Genomic DNA, 13,658 nt, shown 5'->3' on the forward strand with positions numbered 1-13,658 from the left:
AGATGGCCCAAATGCTTGGGTTCCTGTCACCTCCATGGAAGACCCAGAAGAAACCCCTAGCTCCTGGCCTTGGCTTGGTCCAGTTGTAGCCATGGCAGCCTTCTAGGGTGTGATCCAACAGATGGAAGAGCTTTGTCTGACTTTCATACAAATAACTTAGTCTAAATTTTAAAAATGAAATGGCTCCACTTATAGAAGGATTGCATGTAGCAGGCAGGAAATGGGCCAAGTCCTGCTAGACTGCAGGTGAGGGTAGAAGAAAAGAGAAGGAGGCCCTGACCGTGGGCACCATCATCTGCAGTTATGACTATAGTCCCTCCATATCTATGTCTGGCTGAAAGCTTTGGAGTAACAGAAAAATAGACTTCTTTGAAAAACTTCATTAGTCAGCATTTCATGATGAACTTTGTGGTTTAAAGTCACAAAGCAAAACTAAGCTGCATCTTGCTATCTTTAATGGAGTTCTTAAACTTTGCCCAAATCTGTTAACTTTCAAAAATAGTCACGGAGCCACCAGAAGAATGACTGTTAAGCTAACTTTCCAGTGGTGGTGCTGCTGTTTCTCTTCCCTGTCCACAAGTCGACTGGGGGTCTCCACGTTCCAGATCACCTGCTCAGACAACGCGAGACACCTCCCTTAGGATGTCCAGTTGTTCCTGTCTCCCGGACCAGCATGTGCAGGGATTTTTAGTTTGTAAGATTTGTTTATTTGAGAGAGAGAGAGAGAGAAACTGAAACTGATGGCTGGTTCATTCTTCAAACAGCTCCAACAGTTGGGTCTTGGCCATGCCGAAGCCAGGAGCCTGAAACCAATGCGGTAGGTTGCATGGGGCCACATACTTGGGCCATCTTCTGCTGCTTTTTCAGGCTTATTAGTAAGGAGCTGGGTAGGAGGCAGCACAGCTGGGACTCAAACAGTGCTCTGCTGTGGGATGCCATCTTCCAATGCTTTTCCTGGCCATAAGCAGGGAGCTGGATCAGAAGTGAGGCAGCTGGGACTCGAATACACCCAAGTGGGATGCTGACCATGCAGGCAGAGACTTAGCCCACTATGCCACAGTACAGACCCCCATCAAATAATAAAATACATCTTTAAAAATGTTAATCCTTAAGAAAATAGCAAGTAAATGTCTCAAGTGACATGATATTCAGATGTGGCAAAAATCAGAAATATGCTGTACCAGTGAAATTTGGAAAGTTACTTCCTACAGAGAACTGCCTGGGGGATGGGATGACCTCCCTGCTGACCCTTAACCTGTGTGCTGGCCTGGCCGGGAAGATGCACACATAAAGTCCAGCCAGCCACGCAGGTGGACCCCCAGAGGTCGTGAACTTCAGCAGCCTGCAGGAATCTCGCTGCCTGGTGCTGGTACCAAAGGATGCCTTCTCTCCCCATAGTATGACTTCAGCATGATCTTTGACACGAGCCACCTGTCTGGAGAGGAGCCACTGCTCAGCTTCATTGTCACTGCTCAGAGGTAAGAGGGAGAGAGCCATTTGTTTTCCAAAGATGAAGGATGTAGGGGCCAGAAAGCGACCTGCCCTACTTCCGCCTCGAGGATCCCCCTTGCCTGGCCAGGTTGCCTAGGAGGGGACCACAGCTGCTCAGACTCGAGGCTGCCAGCTGCTAAGTGGAGTGAGGGATCTCCTGGAGAGTGGGGAGTGGTTGGCCAAGCCCTGCCGGCTGTGGGGGCTGACTGGGATGCCACAGCCAGTTCCATGGCTGCAGAGTGCCAGGCCCAGAGAGCCCAGGGTCTGTCTAAAGCCAAGAGCTGGTCAGTTTCTGTGTGAACCCTCCTTGGTCAGACGTCTTCTGAAGCTTGTCAGGCAACATTAGGAGCTTGTTGCAGACCTGCCGTTGCCCCTGTGATGTTAAGAGCAATCCCCTCAGAGGATGCTCTTTGAGAGGGGGCTCGTCCTACTGCCATGGATGGTTAGGGAAGGGGATAGTGTGGCACAATGATGACTTCTGCTTCTGGAATGTGCACCTGCCGCTCTTCAGTACCACCATGGGTGGTGTCCAAAGGAGCCTTTAGGGAGTCCTGGATATCACGAGCCTGAATCCACAAATACCTGAGAGTCACATCTGGGGAGCCAGCGGTTCGGGGGGAGGGAGAGAGCCTTGCGTAGGTGAACAGGAGGAGCCAGCTATGACGGGGGACAGTCAGCCATGTCCTTCTGTTGTGAGAATGGTACAAGGAGCTCCCGTAACCCTTGCTCTCCAAGGCACCCCATCCTTCTTCTGCCGTCTTTGTTCTGTTGTGCTATGTGGTATTTTTTTCTTACACATCTGAAAGTTGTGGAAATCATACCCCCTGAACTGCAGGCACTGTCGTGTGCATTTCCTGGGAACAAAGCCTCTCTCTGAAATGGCCCCAATCTCATGATCAAGTTTAGGAGCTAAGATTTTGACACAGTAACATTATCCAGTTTACCGCTCGTCTGCCATTATGCCTTTGTTGTTGTCGCCAATAATGCCTTTGTCTCCACTTTCTCACTTGGCCATTTTGGTTCATGTTATGTTCAAGATCACGTGAATAATGTTCATATAAAACACCCGAGATGTAATTGGAACGTGTATAGAGGGTGGAACTCGTTCCCAGAAGGGCTGCACTGGGCGGGGGCTGGCACTGAAACAGAGGAGTTGGCTGCCAGGCTGGAGCAACACATCTTAGCAGAGAGGGGGCCCATGGGCCACACCTTGGAGGTGATGGGCAGGGGCACCCACGTCGTAGTAGGAGGCCACACACCTAGGCAGTGAAAGATGGGGCTGAGGGGGTCTGGGGAGGCAGGGCCAGGAACACTCTATCCCCAAGATGGGAAAGGGCTGGGGCCTGGGGCAGATCTGTCTGTGTGTTGCCTTCATCTTTTAACACCTGCCACCTTCATGTTCCCAATGTTCCCAGGAAGGAAAGTGCCACAGGGATTGTGTCTGCTTCCCCAGTGCCTGTAGGGCTTTGAGAAATCAGGATTCATGATAGCAGGATGAGGAGGGGCTCTCTCTTCTGCCGGAATATTGCACCCACAGGCATGTGGTCCTCTGGTCTCAGGCACACACCACAACCACCCAGGAGAGCTGTGGAAAACCACTGATCCCTGGCCCAGCCTCAAGGATTCCCTTTGAACGGGATGAGGATGAGAGCTGGGTATTGGGGTCTTAGAAGAGACTCCTTGTGAGCTTCTAGCAAGCAGCCCAGGTGAGAACCACCATGTGCAGCCCCTCACTCTGTACCAGGCAAACATTTCCACTCAGTGAACATCTAGTAGGCACCTACTGCTTACCAATTGCTCTGCTAACAGGTGGGGGCATCTAAGATTTCCTACTTCTTGAAACCACCCATGTCCAGGAGGCCTCGTTCTTGGTACACATTCAACAGATCTGTTGTAGAGCTGAGGGGAAAGCTGGTCCTCCTACCCCTAGAGGCCCCTCAGAACACTTGACTCCCTGCTGTGATGGGGAGAGCTCCTCCAAACACCTTATCACCACCCTTTGAAGGTCTGTCGCCTACACATAGACTTGGGAGGACATTAAGTTGAGCCTGGGCAGTTTCCCAAGACCAAGTCCACTCTTGCTTTCAGCCAAGCCCTGGAAGGCATCCCAGCTCACGAGTTGGCAGAAGGACTGGGAGCCTTTTGATGTTGAGCTTTTTTATCTCAACTTTTCAGCCTGGCTCATTCTGAAGCCATTGCCCGATGACGGATGACCTGAGCTGCCAGCAGCCACAGGTGGCTGGACTGATGGCAGAATAGGGTGTGGCTCTGCCATCAGGAACCGATTACTCAGAGCTGCCTGGCAGGGTGTTGGGGAGGGAAGGGAGCAGGCCAGGGTGCTGTTGTAGACAGATGAATGACCCAAGGCTTTTATCGGACCCCCGCCCTGCTTTGGAGAGTAAGAACAAACACATTCAGCGGCCTGGCCACCTGACCCCATGCTCCTACACACATTGTGGCCGCCCCATGAAGGACTGATGTCATCCCATGTGCGGAAGACAGATGAGGGGCCAGGGGGCAGTGGCTGTGGCCCTGGCGGGCCAGGGTCCCAGAGTGCCTTTGTTTCAGAACAAAAGGAGAGCAAAGGTGAGGGGTGTGAGCTTGAGTAAGCCCCGGTGCCACTCACCACTTGCAAAGCGGGGGTGGGGGGAGAGGAGAGGAAGGTGGAGGGCCAAGACTTGGAAGGGGCAGAGGGAGGGCATGGGGTGGAAAGGGACTCTGCAGATGCTCAGGGAAGGATGGGGTGGAGTGGGGTGGGAGTGGTGAGAACACACAGTGATTAAACCCCTCTAGGTCTGGAGAACTCTGTGGTTCTACCCCGAGAAGGTGAACTGGGCTTCCCTCTGGGACTCCCCGTTTCATGAGCAGTCAGTGCCAGGTTCAGCAAGCTGCACCTAACAGGGGGGCTTTTCCCAAACCAGTCCTAAGCACAACAGTTCACGCCTGAGCTGGCACGGGTAAACCAAGTCATTTCCTGCCTCTCCTTCTCTTCGGTGCCTGCTCCTAGGTCTCACCCTCCTTTCCCTATCCCCTAATCTGGTATCCATAGGAGGAACCGCTATGAGAAGGGCTCCAATTAGGAGTCTCAGCTGAGCTGGTTGGAGTCCCATCTCTGTCCAGTTTGCACTGGGCCACAGACAGGTGACCCAACCTGCCTAACCACTCACCAGTACCAGACCCCTGGGGTTATGGTTCCACACCCCACAACAGTCCTCCTCCTCTGCCTTCACACCCAGCAGGTGCAGCAGCCTGTCTCCATAGCAAGAGGTCCTGATGACATTGGTCATGACAAGGGTGCGCCAGGCCTCACTCCTGTTCCTGGCTGTCCACAGATGAGGGGTGAAGCCTTTGAATGACAGATTCCCATCAGTCTCACACCCCCTTCCGGGGTGCCCTGATTTCACTACACTGGTGTTAATAGTGGGACCGGCACTTGCACAAGTCATGTGTGCCCTGGGTGCCATTACTTATGGATCTCTCTCCCCTCTTCCCCATACCCACTGTTCACTTTCCACCACTCCCCACCTGCCTCCTCTGAGGCTTTAAAAAAAAAAGATTTATTTATTTTTACTTAAAAGAGAGCTTTACAGAGAGACAGGGAAAAAAATCTTCCATTCTCATGTTCACTCCCCAGATGGTTGTAACAGACAAAGCTACTCTCAGGAGCCTCCGCCAAGTGTCCCACATGAGTACCAGGGCCCAGGACTTGAGCCTTCCTCCACTGTTCCCACGCCACAGCAGGGACCTGAATTGGAAGTGTAGCAGCCAGGACATGAACTGGCACCATATGGGATCCTGGCACTTGATCAAGCATGCCATCCCCACTGCTGAGGCTTTCTCCAGTCAGTGTCCAGTCTGGGGGACAGGACCAAGGCCACAGAACTCAAGGGCCATTAGCAGAAGGTCAGTGCCCATGTCCGCAAGTGGAGGGATGTTGCAGTGTTCTCTGAGTCTGTCAACAAGGGAGAAGCCCAGCAGCCTCCAGCTTGACCCTCCCTGACCATCTCGTCACTCTTACCTGCCTCCCTCTGCACTTCCCTGTGGACAGCTTCTGGGACTGCCTTCCAAACAGGCAACTGGCCCTCCCACTTGGCACAGGTGGGGAATCAGACCAGAAGTGGCGCCAGCCAAATCCAAGTGCAAGCTACCCTCAGAGGATGGGCAGTCCCAGCACCAGGGTGGGGGGCTGAAGGAGCCTGCTGCCTGATGGCTGGTGTGGCCAAAGGTCACTCCTACCTCTGTCCCAATGCAGTGGTAACGTGGAGCGCTCCAACTCCCTGCATGACAACAGCCTCACGCTGACGGTGCCGCTGGTGCACGAGGTGGACACGTCCATCACTGGGTGAGTAACCTGGGACTCGGGGACACCCTCTGGGGTCTCTCCTCCAGGAGAAGCAGGGCTGGTGCTCCCCCTTCCCCCTACCCTTGTCTGCATCCCAACTGATCACATGAGAAGTGTGGGACTCCTAGTGTAGTCCAGGGACTTCACTGCACACGTGTTCCCAGCCCTGTCACCACCTGCACACGTAAGGTGGCAGGGCAGGCAGCATGGTTCTTGGATTTCAGACCTCAGTCAGCGGCTGCTGGACCTGACGTTACAGCCACATGGGTGCCAAGGGCTGCCTCTCTGCTTAGCAGCACAGTTGGCCTTGGCTGTTTGTGCATGTGCATGGCTCCACCTGACATCTAATGATCTAATGGATAAGGGCCCATCTGGCTGACTGGGTTAAGCCACTGCAATTGTTGGAAAACAAGGCTGTGGTCAAGGGGCTCATGTACCCAAAACACCCAAGTCAGTATTTAAGCCCGAAGCTCTGACCTGGAAAAATGAGAACCTGATTCCCATTTCTGACTTCAGAAAACAGCATGTCTGACCCTCTTTGGGAGAGAAGTGGGAAGATGTGGGCCAGCAGCGTCCACAATACAAGGACCTGTAAGTGCACTGAGCTTTCTGGAGGTTCCCAGCATTGCACTGTTCAGTCCTCCAGTACTCTGGCCATAGCCTGGACTCAAAGTGGCCATGTTGCCACATCATGGGAGGTGCCATGACCACATGCCTCAGCTTACTGGGCCCGACTAGACAGGCAATATGTAACCAGTCTGGGGTGTTCCTGCTTCTGGATCCCTGGATGTTGTTATCACATCCCATTTTTGAGTCGTGAGGTACTGATGGAATACATTTGCAAATTAGCAGCTGTTTGCTTCTGTTTACAGCTCTGCTTTTAACCAGTCTATTTGTCCTATTAGAAGCACATAGCCTGTATATACTGAACTAGTCATCAGGGACGAAGAAAAAACACCTCCCATCCCAAACCACGCACAATTGATCATGCTGTCAGGACATAGGCAGCCTCATCATTGGCTGTTAGCAGCCCCTGATGAATTTGTCTGTTAAACTAACTGGTCTACCTCTGAGCTATCCAGGAAGACAAAGGCAATGGGTTCCAATAAGCCACTTCTTACCATTTGACAACATTGGAGACTCAGACTTTTGCTAAAATAATGTGCTTATACCGCACAGGGGTGCGTGGCTGTCTTCTTGGCCACGGTCCCCACATCTCACGTGGCTCTGTCTGGCAGAGTAAGCCGCGACTAGCGTCTGGAGCTTATGTTGGCTCTGGCAGCATTGGCATGAGCCGTGTTCTTCTCGGGAGCTTGTTGACACAGCCGTGTTCAAAGTATTGTTCCAATCCCAGCTGGAATGTTTGTCTCCTACATTGCCACTGTGTGGTTCTGAGAGGCTTATCCTATCACTGAACTCACTGAGCTTCCAAGACCCTGGTTGCTTCTAGTCACTGTAGCACTCTGCCCAAATTAGGCTTTTACCTTTTTATTTATTCTTAAGCATTGGAGAGGCAGGCAGAGAGCGTGTATGCTCCCGTCCAGATTCCCTCTCCAGATTCCTGCAGCAGCCAGGACTGTGCCATGCCAAGCTAGGAGCAGAAGCTCCACCCAGGTCTCCCACTTGGGTGGCAGCAAGCACCCAATCACTGAGCCATCACCCCTGCCTCCCAGGGTCTGCATGAGCAGGAAGCCTGAGACAGAGGTAAAGACTGAGCCCAGGATCTCTGTGATATGGGTGTCTAGGCTAAATGCTCACGCATTAGGGCATTTAAGTATATTTGTCACAGAGGAAATTTGCAAATGAGAAATATTCATTCCCATTTATTTGATTTTTTTTATTTGTGCCTGGCACAGTAGCCTAGCAGCTAAACTCCTCACCTTGCATGCACCAGGATCCCATATAGATGCCGGTTCTAATCCCAGCTGCCCCGCTTCCCATCCAGCTCTCTGCTTGTGGCCTGGGAAGCCAGCTGAGGACGGCCCAAAGCGTAGGGACCCTTCACCCACATTGGAGGCCCAGAGGAGGCTCCTAGCTTCAGATTGGCTCAGCTCCAGTCATTACAGCTACTTGGGGAATGAATCAGCAGATGGAAGATCTTCCTTTCCGTATCTCTTCCTCTCTGTATAAGACTTGCCAATAAAAATAAATAAATCTTTAAAATTTTTAATGTATTTCTATTGCAAAGACAGTTTTACAGAGAGAGGGAGAGACAGAAGTAGTCCTTCCATCTGCTGGCTCACTCCCCAAATGGTCACAGTGGCTCCTGCCGAGTTAGCCAGAGCCACGAGCTATTAGCTTCCTCCAGGTGTGTTGTGCAGAGCTGCAGGGTCCCACGCCTTTCAGCCATCCTTTGCTGCTTTCCCAGGCCATTAGTAGAGACTGGGATTTCTAAATAGGGCAGCTGGGACGTGAACCAGCATGCATATGGAATGCTGGTGCTACAAGGTGAAGAATTAGCCACGTTAAGCCATTGCCCCCTTTCCCATTTATTTTTTTTAAAGATTTATTCATTTTATTACAGCCAGATATACACAGAGGAGGAGAGACAGAGAGGAAGATCTTCTGTCCGATGATTCACTCCCCAAGTGAGCCGCAACGGGCCGATGCACGCCAATCCGAAGCCGGGAACCTGGAACCTCTTCCGGGTCTCTCACGTGGGTGCAGGGTCCCAATGCATTGGGCCGTCCTCAACTGCTTTCCCAGGCCACAAGCAGGGAGCTGGATGGGAAGTGGAGCTGCCGGGATTAGAACCGGCGCCCATATGGGATCCCATTTATTTTTAAAAATTTGTTTTCTCACATGATATAGACCTAAGATGTCTAATGGGATCATCAAGTGTTTGAGCGACAAAGCTCTCATAGTTTTCCTCCCCACTTCAGAAACAGAACCCCATGGTGTGCATGTTCTTGTGTGTGTCTCATGCCTGGGACCCCCAGTTGGTTTTAGAGAGGATAGACATAACAGCTACAGATGGAAGCATTTTGTGGGAGCCCCTGGAGTAAGCAGAGACAGTGGTGACCCAGGGTACGTGGCCACGGCTCAGGATGACAGACCCCCTTGCCTTCTGCTTTCAGAATCACGTCCCCAACCTCCTTCGTGTACGGCGAGTCTGTGGACCCTGCCAGCGTCATCCAGCTCGGCGACCTGGAATGCCAGTTTCAAGCACTCAATGTCACCCTTCAGGTACCCACCTGTGTCAGGGGAATGATCCCAAGGACCCATGTGACGTGTCTCCTACTGGACATCAGTGGCAGGGCTGGACTGTCCAAAAGAAGCCATCCCAGCTGTGTGTGTGTGTGTGTGTGTGTGTCCACACACGTCTTCAAGATGGATGGGGAATTGCACACACTGATGAATATCAGTAATAGGCCCAGGATGGCAGAGGCCTACACTAGTGTCCTTGGCCAGGTAGTCCCCTGAAGGCCCCTCAAGTGTCCCCCTTGGCTTTCTACTTCCATGCAGGGGTGTGCCCTGGAGGGCTCGTAGCCTCCCTGTCCTCCTGGGCTTGCCGTGTGACTGCCACCCCCTCCCCAAGCAGCACAGTTGTGTAGGAGCATGGCAGAACATGCACACACACTACCCACTCCTGCCTGAATTGTGGCTTACTTGCCTCGATCACAGAACTGTCACCTCCAGCAGCTGCACACTGTGTGTCCTCTACACACGCGATCAAAGCCAAGGGCACGGTTCCTTCTCTTGGTTTTTTGTTTTTTAACTCAAAGGACAGATTTTACAGAGAAAAGGAAAGAGAGATTTTCTCTCTGTTGGTTTACTCCCCAAGGGGCCACAGCAGCCGGAGCTGAGCCAAATCAGAAGGCAGGAGGCAGGAGCCAGGGGCCTGCTCCACATGTCCGGTGTGCGTGCAGGAGCACAAGCACTTTCCTAGGCTGAATCAGAAATGGAGCAGCTGGGACTTGAACCGGCGTCCATATGGGATGTTGGCGCCACAGGCAGAGGATTGGTGTGCTTTGTCACCACACCAGCCCCGTCTATTCCCTCTCTTAACTGGGAAGAGGGGAGATCAGCAGACCAACTTTTTTTTTTCCCAGAAAGAACCAGGAAGATACAGGCTCTGGGGCTCCCATGGTCCCTGTGGTGTGTTCAGCTCTGCTTACCGCAGGCGCAATGGCCAAAAACAAAATGCTAGGCTTTTTTTTTCTTTCCCCCGCAACCCTAACTATGTAAACCTGTGGCCATTCTTAGCCCTCAGGCTGGACAGCAGCATGCATGACAGGCAGACCGCACTGCAGGTCAGAGGTCACGGACCTCTTCTTCAAAGCAGGAATTCCCAGACCATCTGCCAGCTCCATGTGGTTATCCATAGAGGTAACGCAAGCAGGACCACAGTAACTTTCAGTCCATCCTCAATGGGCAAACACGGGGAGGTGGAGGCCCGACAGAGAGAGCATGAGTAGGCACTCCCCATGCTGCCAGGGGCTGGGCTGAGGACCAGGACATGGCAGACACTGTGCAGACCCCCGTGGGGCCTGGCCCCCTTCCAGGAGCTATGCCTCAGGTGACAGAGGAAGAAGGCTGCCTGCCTGTTATACCCCAGAGTCCCGGCTCCCTGCTTCTAGGGGTCTTCCTGCCTCTCCCTCCTTGTCTTAGCGTATGTGGCTGTGGCCAAATCCTAATGATGTTTGCCTGTGGCTTCCCCTCGGTGCACTAGGGGCATGATTAATAGCCCTGGGTTGAGGAGCCAGAGGAGGAGGCAGTAAAGCATTTGTGAGCTGTCGCAGACAGAGGTCTTCCTCTTTCCACAGTGTCCCCCAGGCAGAGACCCCGAAACCATGATGGATAACACATGTCCCCGCTCGGAGAGATTGAGCCTTTCTGATCCGCAAGGCCCCCAGCTGTCACCCCCTACCCTTAATTTACAGGGAAGGGAGGGGGACGATGGCGCAGCAGCTTGGAGACAGTAGGGAGAGGGCTGGGATAACACTACTGTCTTTCCCAGTTGCTTCCAGGGGTTAGCCAAGGTTTTTTGTTTGTTTTTTTCTTTCCTTTGCATTTTGGTAGTCGGGTAGAAAGCAGATAACGAGGAGATGGAGTGATCTCATTTTAATGGTCTCAACTCTCATCTCTTCTTAATAGTGTTGAAGGTATCCTGCAGTAAAAGATGGAGTCAAGGAAATGATGTCGAGGGGTTCGAATAACAGACCCTACGAAAGAGGTTGGGTGCTGAAAGAGCTGCAATTATACCAAAGAGAATGGGCGCTCTTATCACCATCTGTTATAACAAGAGAGACATCTAAGAGCCTGCAGTTTACCCTAGCAATTGTTTCCCTTAAGGCGTCTTTTGGAGAGAGCTTAGACTTGGGATTCAGACAGATAGCTTTCTTGAAATAGGACCCAGGTGGGAGAAGCCTGCCCTGGGGAATTAGTGACTGGCAACAGTCCCCGTAGCTGGCTGAGCCACTATGGGGCATTCCTCTGGGCTGGGACAATGGCTGTCCTGGAAGACAGACGGTGCATGCCTGGCCTGCTAGGGGACCCTTGCTCCCTTAGGAGGTCACTGCAAGCTGGATTGCTGGTGTAGTTGTCATCCCAGTGGTCAACTTGCGGGAAAGGGAGAGAAATGTGGAGAAGGCACTGCAGTTTTCCTGCTCCAGTAATATTCCTGAAGAATACAAGGCTCTCCGTGTGAGTGGATGTGTCTGTGTTTTCAGACTGTGATGCAATAAGCTACATCATGATTATAAGACTACTGCAAATGCTGACGGAAGAAAGATAAACTTGTCTTGGCCTTGCTCACTGGGTTTTTCTTTCAGTTTTTGTAATTTGAGAGAGTTGCAGAGGAAAGGAGGAGAGGAGAGAGAGAGAGAAAGAGAGAGAGATCTTCCATTCACTGATTGACCCCATAAATGGCCACAGTGTCCAGGGCTGGGCCAGACCTAGGGTGGGAACCGGGAAATTCTTCTGAGTCTCTCACATGGGTGGCAGGAGCCCAGGCAGTCGAGCTATCCTCCACTGCTTTTCCAGGAGCATTAACAGGAAGCTGGGTCAGAAGTGGCACAGCAAGGAATCAAACCAGTGCCCATATGGGATGCTGGTACTGCAAGTAGCGGCTTAATCCTGTGTGTCACACCAGCAGACCCTGTCTGTGTTTAAGAGAGAGAGAAATAAAGAGAGATCTTCTCAAAAAGCTGCGAGGAAGCCTTAGCCAGGAAGACACCAGGAGCCTAGAATGCCACCCAGGTGTCCCAGGTGGGTGGCAGGGGCCCAGCTGTTTGAGCCTCACCTACTGCCTTTCAGGGTGTGCGTTAACAGGAAGCTGGAGCCAACCCAGAGCTGAACCTTGAACTCAGACACTCCAGAATGGGTAGCTGATCTCCCAAGGGCTGGTGTGCCTTAACCACCACAGTGAACACTGTACCCTGTTGTTTTTTGTTTGTTTGTTTGTTTGTTTGTTTTGTTAGAGACATGATCATCTGTCAGTTCTTGGGAGAATTTTGTTGTTTTAATTTTGGCATCGAGAGTCAAAATAGTATCCCACTTGGAAAACTAGGGAGAACTAACGTGGGTGCTGTGCGCGAACCTCTGCAGAGAATCCAACGGTTCTGACGTGTGTTAAAAATAAACACAGTTGATTGGGAGGACTCTCCCACCCACAGGAAACGGTGCAAATGAGAATCCTTCCTTCCTCGCACATCCTCATGTGTGCTGCAAGTGGGAGCTCCCAGCTGTGCTGGCAGCTTGCCTTCCAGGCTGAGCTCTCGCATTTCACTTGGCAGTCACTGTTTCGCTGGTGGTGGGACGCCCCTTCCTTTTAGTTGTTTTTAGTGAATTCTGTTCTTCCTAATCAAGACTTGGCAGGAACCAATCACCAGCTCTATCTCTTTTTATATATTTATTCTTTGAAGCAGAACCAGCTAGAGCAAAATAAATAAAGGCCCGGTTGTCTAGAGAAGGACTCCTGGAGCTCAGTGCTCCCACGTTCTGCCCCGGGTCAGAGTCTGGTGGGATTTCCTGGCCCTACTGACCTCAGCAGTGCCTGGAGTCCTTGAATTCCTTCTCTAAGCCCCAGGCTGCTAAGTGACATTTTCTCTTTCCTTTTTCCTACCCACTTCCTATTCGTCTTTCATAAAAATTCATTATTCAACGGACAAAAATTCGGTTTTTTAACAGAGCATCATGATGAAGCTCACCCACTTAAAGTATCCAGGCCGATGGCTGACTGTATGTTTACAAAGTCGCACTGCCATTGCCAGCAATTAATTCTAGAACATTCCATTACCTCCATGATGACTCCGGTATCCATCAGCCACTTCCTTACACACCTACCTTGAAGGTACCACAGCCTCCACAATGAAGCCACTGGACCCTTCAATTCAGTCTCCTAAATGATCCCTTCTCCCTCAGGTAACACTCACATGTTCCCACAGAAGAGGATGTGGCCATCTTTGGGACCCTGCTGTTATGCCAGACACGTTCCCTAGTCTCAGTCCCCAAGTCCTAAGCAACTGTTGATCTACTTCCTGTCCCTTTGAATTCTCCATCATAGTCCAGTTCTACCTTGCTTTCTGTTCAGACTCTGTCTCCTCATTCTCACCCAGTTTCTTGGGGCCACCATCTTGCCCACTCATTTCGTGGGAGACAAGGACCGCTAGAGACAGGAGGTGAAGAGGAGGTTGACGGGGGAGTTAGGAGGAGCCCAGTTTTGCAGGGACAGGCGGGAACACAGCTGTCTGCCAGCACCGTCAGCAAGTGAATGGCTGCCATTTGCCCGGTCTTCCCCAGCCCCTACCCAGTCAGCCAGCTCATGTCATTTCCTCAGTGGGACCATTTGCTTTAGGAATGGCTCACTTGGTGTTTGAAGGTC

General features: G+C 51.8%; 1 protein-coding gene across 1 annotated transcript in view; it reads left to right on the top strand.

Moving 5' to 3' along the window:
* ITGA9 (integrin subunit alpha 9) overlaps positions 1-13,658 on the top strand; it is a 238,213-nt gene that overhangs the window by 191,763 nt on the left and 32,792 nt on the right. The window contains exons 20-22 of the mRNA XM_058657132.1: positions 1,399-1,478; positions 5,744-5,833; positions 8,911-9,019. Coding sequence (XP_058513115.1) covers positions 1,399-1,478; positions 5,744-5,833; positions 8,911-9,019 — 279 coding nt within the window. The remainder of the gene's footprint in view (positions 1-1,398; positions 1,479-5,743; positions 5,834-8,910; positions 9,020-13,658) is intronic.

This window comes from Ochotona princeps, chromosome 30 (assembly GCF_030435755.1).
Source record: "Ochotona princeps isolate mOchPri1 chromosome 30, mOchPri1.hap1, whole genome shotgun sequence".
NCBI classification, from domain to species: Eukaryota; Metazoa; Chordata; class Mammalia; order Lagomorpha; family Ochotonidae; genus Ochotona; species Ochotona princeps.